This window comes from Falco peregrinus, chromosome 2, assembly GCF_023634155.1.
Source record: "Falco peregrinus isolate bFalPer1 chromosome 2, bFalPer1.pri, whole genome shotgun sequence".
NCBI classification, from domain to species: Eukaryota; Metazoa; Chordata; class Aves; order Falconiformes; family Falconidae; genus Falco; species Falco peregrinus.
The window spans coordinates 100,140,294-100,163,198 of record NC_073722.1 but is presented as its reverse complement, the minus strand read 5'-3'; the positions used below and the strand labels follow the sequence as shown (position 1 = coordinate 100,163,198).

Sequence of the window (22,905 nt, the reverse complement as noted above, 5' to 3'; positions counted from 1 at the left end):
TGCCCAGATCAGAAGGCTTTGTGAAAAATATACGACAAAACCATAGTAAATTGATTCGAGTACAAGTATGAATGGGTAAAATTAATTAAACATTCTATTTTGTTGCCAGTTGTGTTGTATGAATCTTTGCAGTTTTCAGTCAAGGAATATAACCAAAAAGGTTTATCCTAATTCTTGGTCTGTGCCAAAGCGGAGAGCACTACTGGTCAAAGCTTATGAGATAAACGGTTTGAAGTGGACCGTTTGCCTGTCCCACTTAAACATAAAAGAATCTTGTCTTAATAGTATAAAAAAATTGCATTTTGGTACAAAACGGACTGACAAAACCCTTTCTCAAATCAGTAATTGTTCCAAATCGAATGGGGTTTCTGCAGGAATGAGCATCACTGGAAAGGGGGAACTTGCAGGACTGCGCAATACAGTAGGTTTCTTTTTTTCCATCACCCAATAATAGAAGCAAAAAACCTGACTGAAATGTATTTACAGTTTAATCGTCACATTTGGGCCGTGACCTGTGTGCTCAGATTCCATTCCCAAAGGCAGGGCGCTGGGAAGTTACGAGAGTCCGAACACGAATGACAGGAGGGTTTCTGTCATTTTAAACTCTGAAAGGCCGATTGCGTTTATAAACTTCACAACTGCATTTACCAGCGCCTCCCGAGCACGGTTACCCCAGCGTCACGTTTTCCCCTCGGTGTTACCGGGGGGTGCGAGGGGCCCGGCGGGCCTTACCCCCCCCCCAACCCCCGCCGGCGCGCGCCGCTGCCCGCCGCCTCCCCCCGCCCCGCGGCGCCCCCCCGCCCCCCGCCCGCCTCTCACCGAGCTGTTTCTGCCCGGCGCAGGTCGCCAACGACGCCTGGAGCCCGCGGCGGGGGGTGCCACGCCGGGATGTGCCCCCGCTGACCTGCCCGCCGCCCCCCGCCCGCCCCGGCGCCATGGGAGGATGCTTCTCCAAGCCCAAACCAGGTGATGCGCCCGGTGCCGAGCCCCCCCCCCCCCCCGCCGCCCCCGGGGGGAGAAGTAGGTCAGAGCGGGAATGTTAATGCTGGGCTCCCGCAGGGAGGATTACCGGCCCGTTAATCCCCCCAGAGTCCCCGGCGCTCTCGCTCCCAGGCAGGGAGTTGTGCGGGGCTGCGTAGGGGGGGGGGGGGGGGGGGGGGAAGGAGAGGGGGGGGGGGGAAGGAGAGGCGGGGGGCTGCGGTGCCGGGGGGGCGGGTGGGAGGTGATCCCAGCCTGCACCCCACAGCCCCAGCCGAACACACGCTACCGGTTCTTTCCCGTCCCGTCTTCTCATGCCCCCCCCCCTCCCAGCAGAACTGCCCCCTCCCAGCAGAACTGCTCCCATGGCGCCCCATGTCAGGTCTGCACAGCTCCAGCACCTTCCTTACTGCTGCGGCTTTGCCACTCGCTGGCCAGCACTTAACTTGGTCCCTGCCAGAAGGGAACGACCAGGGCAGGAGCAAGACCACCTACTGCTTGGTCTGTCACAGCCCCCACCACCCAGGTCCGGTCCTGGGGCCACTCCACTCTCTGGATTTTATTTCCTTCATGAAGCTCGTCCACGCGTGCTGCCTCCGGTGGGGAAAGCAGCTGCTGGCCCCTGACCATCAAGGATGCTCCCCCAGCCCTGTGCGCTCCCACCACAGCTGGGCTGGGCAGGCTCCCTGCGCTTTGCCTTTGGCAAGGGTGGGTGCGCAGAGGAGAGGAAGGGGCTGCACAGGCAAACCGGTTGATGGAGGGAGGTCTGGTGTGAAAGTGTCCATGTTAAGCCTTGTCCTGAGCTCCTGCCGGCTGCGTGGGTGCGAGCAGGCGCCACTCGCCATAGCCGGCAGCACCCGCATCGCCCCAGCCCTAGTCCCCAGGGCCCGGTGCTGGTGCACGAGGGGCTGGTGCAGTCGGTGTTGCTGAACTGCCTTCCAGGAGCTGCCATCCTGCGGCATGTTTTGGGCATCAAGCAGGGAGCTGGGGTATGACCCTGGCCTTGTTCCCTGCTCGTGCCCACGGGCAAGGGGAATCAGATAGTCGTGCTGATCTATCGGATCAGTCAGCATCCACAGCTAGGTGGAAAAATGTCTTTTGGGGACCTTTTATTGGCAATTTATCTTCATTGCCTCAGGCAATGGGGATTTCAGGTTGAGGGACCTGAAAGGTCAGAGGGGACATACAAGTCCTGTCGGTGACCCACAGAGCATCCACTGAGTGAGGTCCTCTGTCTTTGCTTTGCAAGGCACAAAGAAGAAATAAAGGTGGTTTTCTGCCCTTGACCTGTACTGGATTATTTTACAGGTCATTGCAGTGCCAGGGTGATATGGCATTGAACGCTGTGAACTGCAAGTTTTCTTTTGTGAAAACCCACGCTGTTTATATCCTTCCTTGAAATGTTTAAGGAGTGAAAATGCATCCAGGATTAAATGTCTTTGTTGACTAAACTTGTAACAAACTCTGCTGGCAGTTCCACTTTATTTTGTATACCATCAGCAGAATTGTGTTTAATCTTGGACTGGTGGAGGAATAAAAACGCTCTGCAGGCGTATTTCCTGAACTGCAGATGTAGAGTTGCATTTGCATAGCAAGGCCAAATGACTGAAAATGCCATCCTGCAATGTAGCACTCTCTCTTCAGCTCTGGTTTTGATTAGCAGTCTTCAAAGGCTTTTGACAAGCCTTTCCTCAGCCCCTGGTTAGCACATCACTGACTGTGGTGTTTCATCTCAGTGGTTATAAACCCTGCAAATGCAGTGACATAAACAGATGCATTTGCAGGTACCAATTGTTCTGGCAAAGAGGTTTCACGGTCTTTTTATGGCATTTGTCATTCCCATTTCTTGTGGGAGCTGTGCACCATCAGAGCTAAATAGTGGACTTTCCTGTTTTGAAGAATACACCTATCCTCTCTATGAATGAGAAAAAAATTGTGCAGGGACAAAACAGAGCTATTTTCTCCATCAGTGCTGTTTCAAAATGAAGGGAGTCTTTACATGCAGCTTGAAGTCAATAGAATTTGTTTAGACACTTTTGAAAGATGTATACAAACGAGGTCCTTATCTGCTCCATCATCTTATATGCAAGAGAGACCCTCAGTCCTCCCGAGCACCCTCAGCATTTCTCCAGATAACCTTGACGTTGCACATGCATTGCTGTGTGCCAGGAAAGCCTTCTGATGAGCAGATCCTCTCTACAAGAGCTTTGGGGACTGGAGTCCTGCAACAGTAAATAACTGTGCTGGTTGTACCGGAGACCAGCCCTGAAGTCTGGCTGCTGCTGCAATGCCCAACCCCATTCTGATATTTAAGAGTTTAATTAAGAACTTACGTTCAAGCAGTGAAGTGATTGTCTGTTATCTCTAGTGCTGCAGTCCTGTGATGCTGGATCCTCTTCTGAAGGCCCAGTTCTCAATCTCCGCATAATTTTTTTCTCCTGGTGCATGATGCATATGCGATGAGCTGCCAGCTGGCAGTCTGTGTGGGATCCCAGCACGCTCTCCAGGAGCAGCAGCCAGGTCGGGATGATGGGGAAAGGGAACCATCGTGCACCAGTGACTGCTTGGTGTGAGCTGCAGCAGCACCATCTCTGCACCAAGCGTGGGAGAGCAGCTTGCAAAACCTATAAAGTTGTGATTATCTTTCTTTGCACTCTCAGCTGTGCTCAGTGCTTGATGGTGGGGCAGGGCAGCAGCTCCGGCACAGGACGGCATGTCTGTGGGTGAGCTTTGCCCTTGCGCAGTGGGTGCATTTGGCTCTGAGCACCCTGTGTCCCCTTTGCAGGGATGCTGCTCACTGCTGAAGGGGGTGCCATGGGCTGCGTGTCCTTCCGAGCTTGGCTCTGAGGGTGCCCCCAGGCTTGGCTGGCAAGTCCTACCTCCTGGTTTGTGGGAGCGTGGCATTTGCTGAATGGGGCATCTGGAGAAGGAGGGTAGAGCTGGGCATGTTTGATGCAGCGATTTTGTCATTAGCTCTTGTCATCTTTAATGGAAATGGTTTGGTGTCTCTTTGAGACCACCTAAAGTAGTTGTCATGGAGGTCTGCAGTTATGAGGCAGCATGGGTGAGCCTGGGCGGTGCCTGGAGAGTGCAGCTCCGGCAGGGCAGAGCGAGACCCCAGGACATGTCCTGCAGCAGTCGATTTACTTAGTGCTGCCTGCAGGGAAATAATCCCTGACGGGGTAAACCAGGCCTTCTGGCTGTGCTCACCAGCAGGGTATGGTGAACACATCATCCTCCATCATTGCCACCCTTGATGCTTTTCTGGTTTCCACTGCTCTTGGAACTGTCAGCACTGTACAGCCAGTACAAGGCTGTTCCCTGCCCTCAGTGTTCATTTGCCCTATGCCTGCAGCCCCTGTGCAGCAAACCCTGAGGCATCGCAGGACTTTGTGGTTGGAGAAGCTCTCCTCTCCGCCAGCCCAGCTCCTGTGGCCAGGTGTCTTCATCTTACCCAGATTTCCCCAGATTCAGGCTAGCTCTTGGCTCATGCCAATTCTCTCTTCTCCTGCACTGCCATATTAATTTAGTATTTTCCTTGTTTCTACCATTTTAAGTATTATACTTTAAATGGCCTGAAACCCATAGTTTAAATTTAGCCTCTGGAAGGGCACTGAGCCATACTGGGAACCTAATCCTGTGGTAAAGAAGCCTTGGGTCACTTAATTGCCCTAATCTTTTAAAATAATGAGCATGGCCCTGCACTGCAGCCCAGCCCCCCTCCACCTGCCAGCACCCTGCCCAGGGGTTGATGTCAACATTTCCAGCCTCGTGTCTCAGGTACCTGTCTAAAAGCAGGCAGGGGCTTTGACTTGTCCCACAGGGCTGTGAATAGTGATGGAGAAGGAATAAATTTACAGGAGGTGTAATGGGGTGTTAATGACTGACTGCCAGGGGTTAATGACATGAGGCAAAGCACAAGAGCATCATTACCACGGTGTGAAAAATTAACCTGAGCCAAACTGATAAGTGGGGCTGGGACACAGTCCCTGGGTATGCATGTAGGAGTCCTGGCAGCGCTCCAACCTAAAGGCTAAAAACCTGGGAGAAAAAAAAAAAGGGTCAAAATGTATAGTCTTGTCAAGAGTCTGTATTTTAGCAGTTCTATGATTTTGGGGAGCTGAGTCAGGATTTTTGAACACTAAGAGCTGGCAGTGCTGAGGTGTACGTGGATGTGTGGTATCAGCACCTGGTAATGTTCAACTCTTTCATCTGCTTTTTTTTTTTTTATATTCTTATAAAATACTTCCAGCCCTGACCTCCTGGTCCTTCATACATATGTATTTGTGTATATAAATAGAGAAAAAATACATGTATATTAAAAATGTACATGAACACACAAAACCACATACATACACATATATCATAAAATCATGGAATGGCTTGGGTTGGAAGGGGCCTTAAAGACCATGAAGTTTCAAACCCCCCTGCCCCGGGCAGGGACACCTCCCCCCCCAGCCCAGGCTGCTCCCAGCCCCGTCCAGCCTGGCCTTGAGCCCAGCCAGGGATGGGGCACCCACAGCTGCCCTGGGCTGCCTGTCCTAGCGCCTTGCCACCCTCACAGTGGAGAATTTCTTCCTGATATCTCATCTAAATCTACTCTCTTCAGTTCGAAGTCTTTCCCCCTTGTCCTATCCTTATGTTTCCTTGCAAAAAGTCTCTCCAGCTTTCTTGTAAGCCCCCGTCGGGCACTGGCAGGCTGCTCTAAGGTCTCCCCGCAGCCTTCTCTTCCCCAGGCTGAACCGCCCCAGCTCTCAGCCTGTCCCCACAGGAGGGGGGCTCCAGCCCCCTGATGTGTGTCCCACTTCTGGCCCTGCTCCAACAGGTCCGTGTCCTTCTTATTTTGGGGCCCCAGAGCTAATGTATGTAAGTGATGTTGGTCGCACAGGGCAAGCAGGCATATCTATCTCTATCTCTTATCTCCATCTTTATATCATCATCTATATCTGTCTATAGATGCATACATATATGTGCTCAGAGCGCAGCGGTTGTTCTGCTGTGGAAGCTACAACCATCACCCTTGTTCCCACCAGCCATGGCCAGGGCAGTGCTGCTGTGTGACAGTGGTGGCCTTGGCCAGTGCCCGAGGAGTTAGCCACCGCACAGATTAGTAGGCATGTGCCTAAAACTTTCCAGTTTGCTCTAAGGTCAGGAACCTTTTCTAGCAGTTAGAGAAAATGACTGTCAAAGGGATGGAGTGTGCTGGACCCAGCCACACTGTGCCAATCGGATTTCAGAATTAAACTTGGGTTTATAAATATTTCATTTAAATGTCATTTTCCCTGATGAGAATTGAAACAGTTTGCTGGATCAGCTCAGGTGCCTCTGAGCCCTGGATTCTTGGAGGGATCATCCTTTGGGAATGCAGGTCTCTGGCCAGAGGGACACCTCATGCGGGGCTGGAGGGGGTGGTGAGGAGGAGGAGGGGAAGGAGGAGGAGGAGAAGGGGGGATTAAAGGGCTGGGGAGAAGTGAATGGGAATTGCCCCCCACAGAGGCAAGGGGTGAAGTGTGGGGCCCGACACAGGAGAGGGGGAAGATTTTATACCTTTTTCTGTTCCTCTGGACGTTTGTCCAGCAGTGTTGGTGAGTGCTGAGTGGGGACGGCGGGGCATGCTGGCACACACTGGTGCCAGAGACCTGCTGCTTTTTGCATATGTTTTTCTGACCGAGAAAGAACTAAAGAGCTCAGAGTTAAATTTCTATCTTCATCTCCTCAGGTTCATACACCCGTGGATCAGCCAGCACTCCAGGTGCCCACCTGACCCAAATGCAGTTTGGAAAACAGAGCTCTGGGGCATTGGGCCAAGTGGGAGATGGGGGTTGTTCCCTGCAGGGTGAATTCACCGGCATCAGTGTCACCATCAGGGCTTGGAGCTGCCAGCTTTGCCAGTGCCAGCCTGGGCTCGTCCTGCACCACGTCAGCAGCGGCAGCAGCACATTGCCCAGCGCCGGGGTCTGCATGCAAGGATGTGCAGCAGCGTTTGCTCCAGATAAATGTCGATTGACTGCATAATTGTATGAAACAATCCTCCTGTTTCTTTGTATTTCGCAGGGACTGGCATAAATTAACATTTCCTAACTCTGTCCTTGGAAAATCCATGTCTGCTTTTCCAAATGCCATAGGAAAACTGCTTACGGAAAGCAGCCTCTTTGCTGGGTACCTGCAGGGAGCTGGGCTGCTTCTGTAGAGCTCCAGTAACAAATTTGCTCATGGCAACTTTATTATTTTTTAATGCAGGGTGCTGGGCCTGTTAGTTTGCAGTAATTCCTGCAGCTGGCAGCTGCAATAATGCAACAGAAGGTCACATTTTATGTTGATTCAGCATGGATACATAGCAAATTGCTTTACTGGATCTGTCTGTCCGAGCCCATGGTAAATTCTGCTCCTGGTGAGTCTGAGGATTTGGCACTTTGGCAAAAAGCCACCCCGTCCCCTGCTCTGCTGAGCTGGCACAAAAAGCAGGAACTCGCAGGACCCCTGAAACAACTGCCTGCCTCCAGCGCCTGCATGACCATGGCCACTTGCTTTTCTCCCTTCCTAAATGAACAGCTGTCTCCCTGACCTCTTCTTCTGTCCTCCTCTCAATGGACTGTCAATAAAAGGTGTGTGGCAATAGGTGAAGCTGGGAAGACCCAGCACCCTTCTCTTGCTGCATGGCTCATCCCGCTCTTCCGGGGCACATTGTTCCCCTCTCTTTGCCTTTCCTTAGCCTATTTAGGTTGTGAGCTTTTATTTTTATCTTCTGCACAGCTTTTCCTGTTCATGACATTTATAAGGTGGGGAGATCTCGGCAATCTCCCATTTGCTTGAAATACTTATTCAGTCTCTGGCACTTACACCCTGGCTTGCTACAGAACTCTCCTGGAGCTTATTATAAATATTAATGGCTTTACTTTCATGAAATCCCTAGGAGCTAAAGTGGTGTTTTCCACTTTATGATGTGAAAGATCATCGCTGGCTTCCTCTGGTGCTCTTGTGTCCAGCCTGCTCCCCCTGGGCATGGTGCGGTGGGTGGGGGTGTGGGTGCACGGCGAGGCTGGGTGAGTGCTGCCCTTCGGGGGGCTCAGAGGAACATCTTCAGGTGGCCAAGGAGAGCCCCTGTGTTCCCCCTCCGTCTCTGCATGGGGAGGACAGGACTGGCAACACATCCCAGTTGAGGCAGGAGGAGCAGGGGGACACATGGTGGGGCAGCGCCCTGGATGTGCTGGGCTGGGGGCTACCTTGCTCCATCACTGCCCCATGACAGCACCCATGGTGGCAGTGGGGCGGGGGGACCCACTGGCTCCGATGTCCCCTCTGATGGTCGGGGGATGCACTGTGCTGGCACAAGCAGCTCCTGTGTGTCCCTGGGTCCCGTGGTCCCCAGGCCAGGGATGCTTTCATTGTTAAACCTGTTCAGTGGTGTACACCTAGGTAAAATGGACAATCCTTGCTTTTCTCAACGTGGAAGATTCACTTTAGGCTGAAAACCTCATGCCGAAAGAATTTTGGATATTTCTAGTTCCATATTAATTGGTCTTCATGTAATCCGTCTTTCATCTAATGTAGCAGCTTTATACACCATGCAGTGTTGGCCTTCTCTTTCAGTTAATGTTATCTACAAACCATTACTGGGTTTTTTGAAGTCTGCCTGAGTCCTGGAGGCCTTGGCATGCCTCACATCTAGCTGTTCTGAAGCTGTTTTCCACTAAACAGGACAGCAACTGTGACTGAGGGGTTCTTTTTCACTGATGACTAAGGTCTGCTTGCAAGAGTATGTACATCATGCAGAGATGCCCAATGGAGAAAGAACAGTGCAATAATGGGCTCAGATAATTAAGCCAAGTTTCATATTAAGTGTTTTTTATCTTCCCCAGCAAGCCAACAAAAAATGTCTCTTCTGATGTCTGTCAGCCCCTTTCAAAGTCCAGGGAACGAGGGAGAGGCAGAATGGCAGCAACAGCTCCAGCTTCATTTTAATGAAGATTTCTCTGTTCCTGCAGTTGAAGTGAAAATTGAAGTTGTGATACCCGAGAAGGAGAGAAGCAAGGAGGAGATGTCGCCCAACGGGAAAGCCAGCCCCCTGATCTACAAAGTCAATGGAACTGCCCGGCATTATCATCTTGAAGAGCATCCCATTGCTAGCAATCCCTACCACAACCCAAAGGATGTGGTGGAAGCGTCTGTGTGCCATGTGAAGGACCTGGAAAATGGACAGTAAGTGCCTAAAATTTTTGCAGGTGAAACTTGAGAGACCTTATAACCTAAACCAAACCCCCTATCTTATTCTTCAGAGTTTCTGGAGAGGAGAATTTAACTTAATAAAATATTAATTTGTTTTTAATCTTTAAAAATTGCTTCATGGACAAGTGACAACTGTTTTTTTACCAGAAGGTCTGCTGTTCCCTGCACAGTCTGCCCTGGGACTCATCTTAGAAAAATGTGACGTTGTGTGGCAGAATTTCTCAACAGGCTCTACTCAGCTTGCATTAGACAACCCCGACAATTTTTTATGAATTTATAGCCTTAGTAGTTTTAGTAGTGCATGGGTGGAGCTGATGGGGCAGATAGTGTGGTAAGCCTCTTCTGCAGTGCCTTGCTCTTCTAGCTGAGTTCTTCTCTTTCAATTTGCTCTTTCACCAGGGATGCAGTTTTCCAAATTTTTTGCTAACTGCAACACACTTCAGCTGTATACAGTTTCGCTACTCTGATTTAAAAGTTTTTTCATTGTGATGGGAATTTTTGTGTTAGACCGTTCTACAAAAGGATGCACCAGATTGCTGAATTAAATCTTCACATGATGAGATGTGGCTGATGCTGCAAGCTCTGCTGCAGCTCAGAGTAGTGCTGGGGGGACTTCAGGACCTGGAGGCAGATGGCCTCCTCCAGTGAGAGATGGGGGTGGGGAGTCAGTAGAGATGCACTGGATTGGAAGGCAAGCACAGTGGCTGCAGGGGGGCTTCTAGGAGATGATGGGCAACCCACTACCTCCTGCGCAGTGAGCAGCAGCAGCAAGGCTGGGGAAGAGGGAACCTGAGACAGAGCACAGGCAGTGGCCTTGAAGCTGGAGTGAAGTAGAAAGGGGAGACGATGCTGGGAAATACTGGTTGCACAAGAAGGGTCCTCCTCCAGTGTCATGGCTGAACACTAAGTGTTCCTGGAGGCAGCTTCTGCTGACTTCATGTTTGAGATGTTACTAGAAGAGTGTGCTCTGCTTCAGTGCCCCAGCGCAAGAAGGATGTTGGAAAATTAGGGCTGCGGTAGATACATTGACTGGAAAGCATGCAATATAGTAGATGGAAAGATCCAAAGAGCTCTGCTGGTCATGAGGAAGGTGAGGAGGGATCTCGCTGCAGTCTGTGAGAACATACCTGGCTGCAGGTGGCTGTGGCAGGGAGTTCCTCAGCTAAAGCCAGGGCTAGAAACTGGCATTGGTCTGGAAACTGACCTCATGCTTCAACCATGTGTGCATTCAGCTACTGAAACATGCTACCGAGTATGGCAATGGACTTGCCATCACTAGACATTTTAAGTTGAGAATAACTTTTTTTCTGGCAGGCTAAGTCTAGCTGAAAAGAGAGGTGCTGTGAGAAGGGCCTGTGGCTCATGTAAGCAATGTGCCAGACCAAAGGAGTCCCTTCTCACTCTGATACCCAGAGGGATTTTCTAGGATGCTTCTCTCAAGGAGTGTGCTGGGCACAGATGTGCGTGGACACAGCAGCAGTGCAGGCCACTGGCACAAGAGTTTGGGCACTTCCACGTTGTGTTAGTGGAGTCTGCAAGCACAAGGTACTCTTTCTGCCCACCCTTTCTATCCTTCTGGTACCAAGATGGTCTCAGCAGAACCAGTAATAGATAATGGAAGATAAGCTCTGGTGCTGCTGTACCCAGCCAGCCTCCCAGCAGGCTAACTGGGGGAGGTCAATGAGCTGCAGACAGAAAACAGCCCCAGCGCTCCCTCAGCTCCTGAGCAAAGGTCTTTTGCAGGCCAGAGCTGAATTCTAGCTGGTGCTTCTGAAGTGGGGAGTGGAGTGGGGCAACAGGACAAATTCCCAACTGAGTAAATAGCTCAGTGGGGAGCAGTGCAGCATAAATCATCCTCTTGCTTGCTGTGGAGCGAGTGTGGGATTGGGAGCCTTGCAGGTGGCTGTGTGCTGCCTTGAAGACATCAGGTCTTGTTTTTGACTCTCTCAGATCACACAGTTCCTTGGGTAAGTTGTAAACTCTTCCACTTATCTTATCTTCCCATAGAGTTATGGTTGTCATTTAACCTGAAGTGCTGCACAGCTGAGGAATGCAGTAGGACTTGTACTGCTCTATTCCCTTTGTGCTGATGGAAGAACCTCCAAGTGCCAAGTGTCCTACACCGGGAGGGAGCGGAGCTGCATCACTTGGGTGTGGGGCTGCCAATTTACTGGGACAAAACAGCTCCCAGGGGCAGGCATTGCAAGCTCTGCTGCTGTTTTCACCTGAGGTAGCAAGGAAATTGAGCATTTGCCCTTACTCTAGTGAGACAGTTGATGCAGGTGGAGCAGGCGCCCGCACGAAATCTTGCCCAGGGTGGGTCTGGAGGTGTTACAGGGATGCTGGTGGACTAAGCCCTGGTCTCAGCTGTGTTGCTGTGATGCAGCGAGTGGGACAGGTGTCTCTATAGGGATAGAGTTGATCTGTCCTAAAGAGCAATGAGCATGCAAGGTGAGTGCCATTCTTCTCAGACCCTGGGACCTATTGTGCATGAACAGCATTCAGGGATCACACATGCTCAGTAGCTTTCTTGAGCGTGTGGGGTTTGCTGTGTGCACAGTGGTGTATTTGGTACACAAGATGCAACATGCCAGGTTTGCTGTAGAGATGGTCCACTTCATGCAATGGGAACAACCAGGATTTCCAGATAAACATCAAATTGTGCAGGGACATGCTTTCTGGCTGGTAGAGGGGAACTTTCCATGCAACAGCAGCTCTGTGCTCTGCACCCAGCTCCCTGCAAAACCAGGGCTCATTTGTCTCTCTACTTTCCTCCATGGTTAGCTGGAAGGCTCTATTGTAAGGAAGCAGCTGCTGCTAACTGCATTGGGTCATGGATTGCACAGGGTGTATCTGGGCTGTTGGCTGGAAAGAGAGCACCTGATTGGGGAGAAAAGGAGGTGTGGACAGGACATGTTGGGATGAAGATCTGGTGGAGGCATAGTGAAAGAGCAGAGAGTAAACATCTGCTCAGTGCAGAGCAACATCAGGCTCACTCAACAATGCCTGAGCAGCCTGCAGTGCCCCTATGGTTGGAAATCTGCAGAAATCCCCTTGGCAAAGATCTGGGCAGGTGGAGGAGTGGGGGTCTCAGCCCTGAAGCCTCTTGCATTCTAATCTCCACACTCTGCAGAGAGGGGCAATGCGGGCAGCCTCTTGGAAATGATGAATGGTTGAAAGACTTATTTCAGTGGATAGTGCAACTGCCCAGTGTAATGCAACTGCCTAAACGCCAGTTCTGTATATGGTCTGCAGGGCTTCGAAACTCTTGCAAATAAAAGCACGTTTTTGCATTGCGAAACCTGTGCCAGGCCAGCCTGCAGCAAGCAGAGCAAGGGGGCACAGCTGGCTGTGTGCCACTGAGCACTGGGGAGGCTGCACGCCATTCCTGGGGAGACCTGGGCAGCCAGCTGCTGTGGGAAAATGCACCCATGGGAATGGGTGGGATGTGGGAAAATTTGGGATGCTGCACCCACACTGCAGCCAGTGCAGGGGTGTGTATCTCTCAGCACAACCCTGCTGAGCCGGAAGGCTGCAGATCTGCTCTCAGCCAAGCCAAGGGAGTTAGGAAGGATTTTCTAAAATGCTGCTTTCCAGTACTAATGGCATCATTAATCACTCATTTAGCAGATGGGGATGCAGACAAGGTGCATGATCGGCAAGGAGATGCTTTTGGCCAGGACAGGGCTGGCTGGTGCCTCAGGACCTCAAGACTGGCTTGGCCAGTCAAGGACCAGGTGACTGCAGCTGGGGAGTTGTGACCTGGAGAGCCTAAAAATTTCAAAGCTTTGTGTGCAAAGGATTCCTGCTGTGCTAATCATGCTTTTGTCCAGGGTACCACACAAGCAGCTTCGGTCTTTCAAAGAGCACCTGAATCTCTCCAGGGGAACGGCTCAAGGGTTAAGTTGGCTTCTAGGCAAATGCAGGGCTGAGTGCCAGCAGTGGCAGGGAGGCAAAGCCCCTCTGTGATGCAGGGCTGGGGCCAGCAGCCTGGAGCAGGCGGGCAGGTCCCTGTGTGAGCTTTACTCTGCAAAAACAGCTGAGGGAAACAGCAAGGTCACGGGTAGGTGCTCCTTCTACATGCTGAAAGGATTTATTCTGACCCCCTGGACCTGGGTGGAAATAACCAGCTGCCTCCTGAGCAGCTGAGGAGTTGGTTTGGGCCACCTCTTGTCACAGGGATGGATGAAGAAGCTGCCATCAGTGGCCCAGCTTGGATGTGCCTCAAGCTGGGACCAGTAGAGCCACCTCCAAAGCTGGCTTGGTGGCAGGAGTGTCCCAAACCTGTAAGTCACCTGGAGCCAGTGGTGAGCAAGTTGAAGGAGGGGGAGCCTGGTGGGACCAGAGCGGGGGTGCAGGACAAGTGTGCAGTGTTTGCTGCCAGGAAGGTGCTCTGCCATGTGTTTTCCTTGCTCCTCCTCCCCAGGATGCGGGAAGTGGACCTGGGCTGTGGGAAGGCTCTGCTCATCAAGGAGAGTGGTGAGTTCCACGCCGTGGGACACAAGTGTCCCCACTATGGGGCTCCGTTGGTCAAAGGTCAGTCTGCATCACATCCTAGGAGACTAACTGAGGGTATCAGTGTTGGCAAAAGACAGCTCGGTGTTCATCCAGCTGTGCTGTGGGGCATGGGGCAGTGCCAGGTTGCACACTCAGCATCATCTTGGCATGTTCCTTGGGGGAAGGCATGGGCAGAAAGCTGGGGGTGCTCCTGGGAGTGCTTTGCTGCGTGTCTGGTTTGCTGGTGACCCCAGCTTGCCACTGCTGGTCACAGGGCCGGGACTTCTTTGGGTGAGTTTGAAGAACAAAACAGCATGGGCACCATTGAATTCGGCTCTGCTTCATTCCTCAGCTGGAGCTGAACTTGTGTTGGGTGGCATGAAGCAGCTGCAGCTTGCTGTCCCCATGCAAAGCCTGGTTTTATGGGGCTTTTCATATTGTTCTGTTTATCAGTTCCCAGCCACAAAGGAATTAAAAAAAAAGTCTTAAAGGGGGGGCAGGGAGGGGAAAGGAAATCACCTTATGATTTTTCAGGCCACTCAGTCTTCAAAAAACCCACAAACCCACAAAACCACAGCTCCTTTCAAATCAAAATCCTGTTTGTGGGGGAAGGAGAAGCTCTTTGGGCTGATGGGATCCTTTCAGTAGCAAAAAGAAGTGTTGCTGGTGTTACTGATTGAAGTGGGATGAGGTACAGTGGTTTCCTATCTTGGCACTTTGCTGGAGGTGGGATCCTGGAGAAGACAGCAGAGCATCCTGCTGAGTATGCTCTGGCCGCTGCTGGCCCAGCAGCAGTGCTGGGTTCAGCCAGCCACGCTCTCTGCCCCTTGACTGGGGCTAGCAGCCTGCTGAGCAGGGCAGAAGAGCCCCATGCTGCTTCAGTGGCCACAGAGGCAAGAACCTGCCTGCCTTTAAGAGACCTGTGGGTGCACCCCTGAGACTGGCCGCCCACAGGGATCTCACTGGGGAATACAGGCTTTGCTGCAGAGGTAAGTGCAGGGGCTGCCCCTGTGTCCCCACGTGTGGTGGCTGATGAGATGCAGCACTGCTGTGCCTCAGCAAGTGAAGGCAGAAGCTCAGGACCGGCCTGGCATGACTGAATTGTAGCTGTTCACTCTGCCCTGGTGGTGTGAGCCAGCTCCTTCAGGCAGGGAAAGCCAAAGTCCAAGGTAGCAGCCTCTGAGCAAACACTTGCAAGGAGTGAACTCATGGCTTTGGGCATGCCCCACGCTTTCCCGACTCCTTGCTGTGACAGGATCAGGTCTGAAACACACTTGCTCTAAATTAGTGATGCTCTGCTTGAGGCATTGCTTGCTCGGGGTGCTACTGGGGCTTGTGGAAGTGACTACGAGACCCTGGGGACTGCAGCCCCAGGCCCTGCTGGGGAGCAAGATTATATCCCAGGCAGAGCAGGCAGCTTTGGAGCTGTGCTCAGAGGCACTGGAAGGGCACTGTCAGCGAGGACATTTTAGATGGGATCCGTCATGCAGGATGGGAGCAAACCCCAGCTGGTAACTGTGTTTACCCTCTGTCCCAAATGGCTGGACCATCCCATGTGCAAGTTAAGAGAACTCCACATCAAGTAGCCAAGATGCTGTTGACCATCCAGGCCCACAACAGCTGCCATGTGTCCTGTAGGAGAAGTGACACCTCTGGGTGAAGAAGGAGTGTCACGGGGGCATGCTCACAGAGTTCGAACTTTGAGGTGGCTCTGTGTGGAGCGGCACAGCTCCTGCTGGCTGCTGCAAGAGGCTCTGGGCAGCAACCTGCAGCCTTCAGGAGGTCAGCCTCGCTCAGATTGTGAAGAAGCCAAGAAGCCCACCATCACCATCACCTGCCTGGTCAGGTCATGGCAGCTTGATCTCAGTGGGCTGCAGGCAAGGGTGGAGGGCAACTGTAGGGCAAAACCAACTCTGCTCTGCCATGTTCACTGTAGGGGTTTTGTCCAAAGGAAGAGTCCGCTGTCCCTGGCATGGAGCTTGCTTCAACATCGGCACAGGTGACATAGAGGACTTTCCTGGCTTGGACAGCTTACCCAGGTTCCAGGTGAGAACTTTGTTCTTGAAGCAGCAGAGGAAATCACAGAATCACAGCATGGCTTGTGTTGTAAGGGACCTTTAAAGATCTCCTAGTCCAACCCCCAGCCATGGGCAGGGACATCTTTCACCAGACCAGGCTGCTCCCAGCCCCGTCCAGCCTGGCCTTGGACACTGCCAGGGATGGGGCACCCACAGCTTCACTGGACAACCTGATCCAGTGTCTTACCACCCTCATTATAAAACATTTCTTCCTTATGTCCAATCTAAATCTCCCCTCTTTTAGTTTAAAACGGTTGCCCTTTGTCCTATTGCTACAGGCCCTACTAAAATGTCTCTCCAGCTTTCTTGTAAGCCCCCGTCGGGCACTGGCAGGCTGCTCTAAGGTCTCCCCGCAGCCTTCTCTTCCCCAGGCTGAACCGCCCCAGCTCTCAGCCTGTCCCCACAGGAGGGGGGCTCCAGCCCCCTGATACGTGTCCCACCTCTGGACTCACTCCTGCCCTTCTGATGTTGGGGACCCCAGAGCTGGGCGCAGCGCTGCAGGTGGGGTCTCACGGGAGCAGAGCAGAGGGGCAGCATCCCCTCCCTCGCCCTGCTGGCCACGCTGCTGGGGATGCAGCCCAGGACATGGGTGGTTTTCTGGGCTGCCAGCAAACCCTGCCGGGTCATGTCTGGCTTTTCATCCACCAGTACCCCCAAGTCCTTCTCAGCAGGGCTGCTCTCGAGTCCCTTCATCCCCCAGCCTGTATTGATACTGGTGAGTGCCCTGGCCCAGGTGCAGGACCTGGTGCTTGGCCTACTTGAACTTTTTGAGGTTCGCAGGGGCCCACTTCTCCAGCCTGCCCGGGTCCCCCTGGACGGCATCCCTTCTCTAGAGTATCAGCTGCACCGCTCAGCTTGATGCCATCTGCAAAATGGCTGTTTGCACTGGAATAAGCATGTCTTTGAAGGTGTGGAGCACACATTTTCCTAGCAGATGCTGGGGTGGCCAGTGGAGAGCAGCACCTTACCCAGCTGTCCTTCCTCCCCTGCAGCTCCCCTTGCCACCCACTCACAGGCATTGAATGCCTCCTGGGAGCCTGACAGTGGAGGTGCGCGCTCGGAGGTCTCTTGAGCAGGAGTGGGGTGGGACTGAGAAACCAGCCATAAGCCTGAGAGAGAAATCAGGTTTTACATTGACCATCAGTGTTCAGCTGGGGTGAGCTCTGCCGTCTGGGCCACTCTTGCAGGAGACCTGGTGAGACCTGTTCATTAGTTGCAGAGGGTGTAATCAACCTCTGCACGCCAGAGACTCTCACTGTCCTACAAAACGCTGCTCTTCTGTCACCCTTAGGTGAAGATTGAGAAGGAGAAGGTGTACATCCGAGCAAGCAAGCAGGTGAGGGACCACTGGCATCCCAAAATCAAGGCCCATGCTTTTGTGTTTTGCTCTGTGTGCATGGGGTTGGGGGTGGGGAAATGCTTTTCTTTTGGTTCTCTGGTAGGGGCAGCAGTGCCTGAACAGTGATGTGTGAGCATCCAACACGGGTAAACCAAAGGTCGGCCTGGCCTAGTCCTGTCTCAAGCAACAGCCCAAAGTCTGTAGAGAGGCACAAGTGGAGCAGGGCAGAGGTGTTGTGTTCCCCTCCTGCCCTGCTCGTGCACCCCAGCCTCCCTGCAGCTGCCACACACCTGAGCTGGGGTGTCCATGGATTCAGGTCTTACTAGCTGTTTGTCCTGAACTTGTCCTATGTTTCCTTAAGCTCACAGCAACTTTTCATTCAGTTGGCCCATGGAAACAGGTCTCTTCCACCAGCCTTCTGACCTTGTCTGTTGGGTCTGAATGTGGCACAGCGATGACAGAGGTTGTTGTGCTTCGTCTTGAGCCCAGACATCAGCTCTTTGCTGGAGAGGAACCTGGTGCATGGGCAGGGAGGGCTCTCATCCCCCCAGGCAGCATGCAGAATGAGGCCCATTCAGGCCACTGCCATCTTTCTTTCCATGAAGAGCTGCCTTCTGATGCACATTTGCCTGTATGTGTGTGTGAATTCAGTGGCTCAGAGCCAGCTAGACCCTTACAGCACTTGGTTTAGATCCAGAGAGGTCACCTGAATGGCAGAACTTCTACTCCAGCTGATTAGGGTGGAATATGATAAAAAGGGTTGAGCCTGTTCCCTCTACCAGAAACAGATTTTGGCCTCAGATGCCTGGTGACAGGGGGTCTGTGCAGCAGACCTACAACAGCATATGTCCTCGGGTGTGCTCTGGTTGGTTGGACAAGTCCATCAGCTTCTTTGGGTATCAGAGATATACAGGCTTTGCTCAGGTGCAGGATGAAGTTCCTGATGGGACTTATGCATTTCCATCTCACCTGTTGGTTGCAGAGTTGCGCAATGACACACCTGAGCTGCTTTTTTCATTTTTTTCCCAGCTCTGTGTACCTGGATGAGTTTGCAGAAGACAATGTGGATTTATTTTTCTTTTGCACCTTGTAAGGGGGTGGTGGACTGGATGGTGGAGAGGTATTTGGTTGAGCGTGGGTTTGGGGTCCTTGTTGGGCACAAGGGTGCAGTTGTTCCCTTTCTATCCAAGCTGGTTTATGACAGTAGTGTAGTTGTGCCCATTCCTGCCTGGCTACCCAGGTTAAAGCTGAGAAAAAATAATGACTTTTCTTTTTGTTGTTGTTGGCATAGGCTCTTCAGACACAGAGGAGGACAAAGATGATGGCAAAGTGCATCTCCTTGAGTAACTATAACCTGAGCAGTACCAACGTGCTGATCATCGGTGCAGGTATTGGGTGGCATGTGCTGGCATTGCCATGTGTCCTGTCCCAGGCGAGTGTGCAGAAAGCAGGGTGTCTGTGTGCTGTGCACCTTCTGTCACCCCTCCTGTGTCCCTCCCTGTGCAAAGGGTCAGACCAGAGGATCTTCCTGAGCCTTGTCCTACACACTGATGGTCCAAAGGTGACCTGTACCTCTGGTCTGTGGGGATTTGTAGTTCCCTGTCACAGTCCTTTGCAGTGGGTACCCTGAACCTTCTTCCCTCTACACCCTCCCCAGATAGATCAGTAACCCCTGATTTCCACAACTGATAAGTGTAAAGTCCTCTCAGTCTTGTGATGTGAATATACCTTTTCTTCTTGGAGCCTGCACATCTCTATCTCATCCCCTTGCAGCTGCCTGCAGCTCCAAAGTTCTTACCTCAAGGTGCTTCTTTGAGCATAAACTCTTCCATTTTTTCCAGAAAATATTAAATCCCTGCATGAAATAGCAAAACTGCCAACCTATCTTTTCTTATCTCTTGTCCCAGATCCATTTGTGTAATGCATTTTTTGTAGAAAGCCTGATGGAGTGAATCCCATCTACCAAGTCTGCCTGTTTCTGGAATGGGTTGGATGCCAGGCTGGACCATGTGGTGGTGAAATGGAGGGTGGGAGGAAGACACAAGCTGTCTGGTGTTGGACATGGGACTTGGAGGGAATGGCTGCTCTTGGCACATGTGTTCATACTTGATTAAAGCCCTCAGGTCACCAGATCTAAGTTGTGGAGATGGGGAGCACACTGCTATCTCTTGCTCCTGCCATATAAGTTGCAGCTCACAGCCTGAGCAGGGGGGAAAACCAGCCTGGCTGGCTTTTCCCTTGCTGCTGGGTAACATTTTTTCCCTTCCTTGTGCCCCTGCTGTTTGTTGACTGAAAGCCAGAGTGTGACACTCTTGCTCCCTGAGGTCAGCTGATCCGTCCTAGTGTTCAGCAGGGCTGGACAGTCATCAAAATCCTCAGCAAGGTCACGCCATAGGCAATGTTAGCCATTGCTGAAGGAACTTTCTCAGGCTGGACCAGCTAAATTTAGCAGTCTATTGAAGACCAAGATCTGGTCTGGTGGATGGGAAAGGAGATTTCAAAGCTGGGGTTGTGAGGAAGAGGTGTTGGGAAGAGACTACATATCCAGCCCTGCATCAAGGACCAAGATCCACAGAGCTGAAGCGCAAGTGTCCACAGCCCCTTCCTCATGTGAGGTCTATCCTGGCATCTGTGCAGCATCAGTCCTGGCTCAGAATGCCCCAGGCAGCATGCACAGGATGTCAACCCACCTGTCTCTTCTTCCACTGTCCCCCTCCTCCATCAACAGGAACATTTTGCTGACAGACCAAACCATGCTACTGTCCAGGTCCATCTTCTTTATTGATATCACAGAAACTGTGGCCCTGAAAACATTCATCATTGAGCAGGGCTTCCTTCGTTGAGAAGAGGCTCAGGACTTCTCACTTGAGCTCTCAAATTGCACCAGTCTGGCCAGGGAAGAAGAGACATGCCCATCAGGCTGCCTGGTTGCAGGGACGCAGCATGCCCCAAGACAGATTCTTGTTTGATTTATCCTTTTTTTTGTGGTTAAAACCAAGCAAACAAAAAAAAAACCCTCAAAGAAATTGCATGCAAAATACTCTACAGTGAAGCACGCAACCAACACTTCAGCCATGAAGGACTCCCTGCCCTCCATGTTCGGCTGTAAATTCACCAGGAGGTGGTCGAGTGTGCAGGGGGGAAACTGTGAGACCCTTCCCTGACTAGAGGAGTGCAAGGGTCTGAGTGGCTGCCCGTGCCCCTGAGCTTGTGAGAGGTGTGTAGGCATTGGCAGCACTCCTCAGGTGTGCCCTTTGTGGGTTGTGTGAGTTAAGGACAGGCAAGTCCCGCAGGGTCTTGATGTCATGCCCCACAGACAGAGGGTCCCTCCTGCTGCCTGGTGCGCCCACCCCAGCTGGCTTCCCATGCAAGCTGCTTGGCTTGGGAAGGGCTGTAAAAGTAAGGCCAGGGCTAGCAGAGATTGTGATTTTGGAGTCAGCCCTGCCTGGTGGGTTTTAGGAGCCAAGTGTGCAGACCTTGAAATGCCCCATACACATGGCTGCGGCTGGTCTTCCTTCTCCTTTAGGGGCAGCTGGACTGGTGTGTGCAGAGACCTTGCGCCAGGAGGGTTTCTCGGACAGGATTGTGATGTGCACGATGGACAGACACTTGCCCTATGACAGACCAAAGCTCAGTAAGGTTTGTATCACTTTGGGTATGTCACATTCCTCCCCTGTTTTAAAATTTGCTCTAGGACCTTTCCCCATTGTTACTCATTGCAGAGGCACGTTTGTTCCTTAATTGTCCTGTCTCTGTTTTCCCTTGAATTTTCTTTTCTGTTGATGACTGAAATATGAAACACAACAGAGGAGTCGTTCAAACTCTGAACTAAGAGCACTCCAGCACAGAAACAAGGGCGTTCTTCCCTGTGAGGGTGGCGAGGCGCTGGGACAGGCTGCCCAGGGCAGCTGTGGGTGCCCCATCCCTGGCTGGGCTCAAGGCCAGGCTGGACGGGGCTGGGAGCAGCCTGGGCTGGGGGGGGTGTCCCTGCCCGGGGCAGGGGGCTGGAACTCGATGGTCTTTATGGTCCTTTCCAACCCAAATCATTCTATGATTCTGTGATTCTTCATACATCTAGCAATAGCTGTCTTGGCCAGCTCATACCTTCCTGTTATGTTTCTGGATCAAAATCTTTAGGGCAATGAAATGGGGCATGTGAACAAACTGTATTGTCTACCAGCTTTTTTATTAGTGCATGGTTCTTACTGCCCAGTGATGCTCCATGCCATAATTACTATGATTATCGGTCATAATCACAACTCGGTAACTTGATCTCAGTGCAAAGATCACCTTTTCTGGTACACAGCCCATTTTGCATTCCAATTTGTAGACACAGGATGATCTTCTAATAACATTTTTTATTGCTGACCCCTGACCCTTACTTGACACCAAACAGCAACTCAGGTTGGACAGCAGCATTTAATCTTGAAGCTTGGGGATAACATAAGAACAGGTGGTATATGTATTCCCCTTTATGTCAGGGATGCTTATATATGGGGGCTGGTACTTTACAGTTGCAGCACCTAACTCTGCTTCCAGGCCCAAGGCAAAGCGATTTTCAAAGGAAGGCAAGTATACATGCAGCTTTTTGAGAGTGTTCAAGTCATTTCTGTGCTTGGACAAGACCTGCTTGAAGTTGGGGTGAGGAGCAGCTGGCTGAAACCTACATCCAAGAGTCACAGAGGTTGTGCTGGGGAGCTTGGAGAAGCTTGCAGTCCCTGTCCCAGCCAGGCAGCTCTCCGAAACACTTACCTCTGCCGTGTGAGTCTTAGACTGCCTTTTCCACTGTGTTAAATAATAAGCCAGAGATGTTATGTGTGGTTTGTTAAACCTCCACTAATCACCTCTGGCTGTAGTTGCTTTTAAAAGGTGCACAAAGCCCATGGAAGAGAAGGCAGAATTTTTGGGAACAGGCTAGAAAAAAAGGCGATTTTTCTTATTCATATTGTGAGTGGGACTAACCCTGGAAACAGTCATTAGAGGAGGAGCACACAAAGCTGTAAGCAGCAGACTTCTTGCCTCCTGAAACTGCAGCTTTGCGCTTCCTCTGCCTTGCTGAACACCTGTTCACGTGTTCTCCATCTGTCCCGAGGTCCTGCTGGACTGTTCCTCTTTGTCCTCTTTGGACCATGACCCGCTCCCTGGTGTGCTGCAATGTCTCCATTATCATAGCTGGAGCACTGAGCAGCAGCCAAACCCGTGGTGGTTGTGTACTGCTCTGCGCTGCCCTCCCTGTGCACTGATGTGGGGGCTGCCGCTTCCAAGCCGTGGAGTCGGACATTCCTCTCTGTAAATGTTGGGTGTTTAAAGAATTTGCAGTAAAACCTGTATGGCTCTGCATGTGCCTTCAGTCCTAAGGCATGAGTCTCTTCTGAGCACAGCATTATCTGAAGTCATGCTAAGGGAGTGTCCTGCAAGGCTCATCCCAGCCCCTGACTGAGCCTCCTCCGCCGAGAAGGACCTTGCACATCCATCCCCAGGGGCAGTTGGTGAAGCCCTTGATTCCTGCAGCCCCTGTCCCCCTTGTGTCAAGCCCGAGTGCTATGCCTGTGTGGCACGGGTGGGTGTTGCTGTTTGCTCAGTGCAGTGCGATATGTTGTAGGGCTTGACCGTGGCATGCGTGTGGCCATGCCTGTCCCTGCTGTACTGCAGGCACGGAGCATGCAGCAGCCTGCACACAGGTCACTTGATGCTCAGCTTGTCCTCAGCCTATGTCTGAGCTTGTGTGCACAGGTTTAGGAGGACAGATGAACTTGGGGTCAAATGTGAGGTCAACCTTGCATGTAA

At 51.9% G+C, this 22,905-nt stretch overlaps 1 protein-coding gene across 10 annotated transcripts in view; it reads left to right on the top strand.

The window, feature by feature from the left end:
* AIFM3 (apoptosis inducing factor mitochondria associated 3) overlaps positions 1–22,905 on the top strand; it is a 53,705-nt gene that overhangs the window by 11,080 nt on the left and 19,720 nt on the right. For 4 of the 10 annotated variants that reach the window (XM_055797577.1, XM_055797579.1, XM_055797578.1 and 1 more), the window contains exons 2-8: positions 843–966; positions 8,964–9,177; positions 13,631–13,740; positions 15,638–15,747; positions 17,071–17,115; positions 18,410–18,506; positions 20,645–20,757. In XM_055797577.1, the coding sequence (XP_055653552.1) occupies positions 936–966; positions 8,964–9,177; positions 13,631–13,740; positions 15,638–15,747; positions 17,071–17,115; positions 18,410–18,506; positions 20,645–20,757 (720 nt within the window). In that variant the 5' untranslated portion in view covers positions 843–935. The other 6 variants (XM_055797581.1, XR_008746107.1, XM_027776939.2 and 3 more) reach the window with 6 other exon arrangements.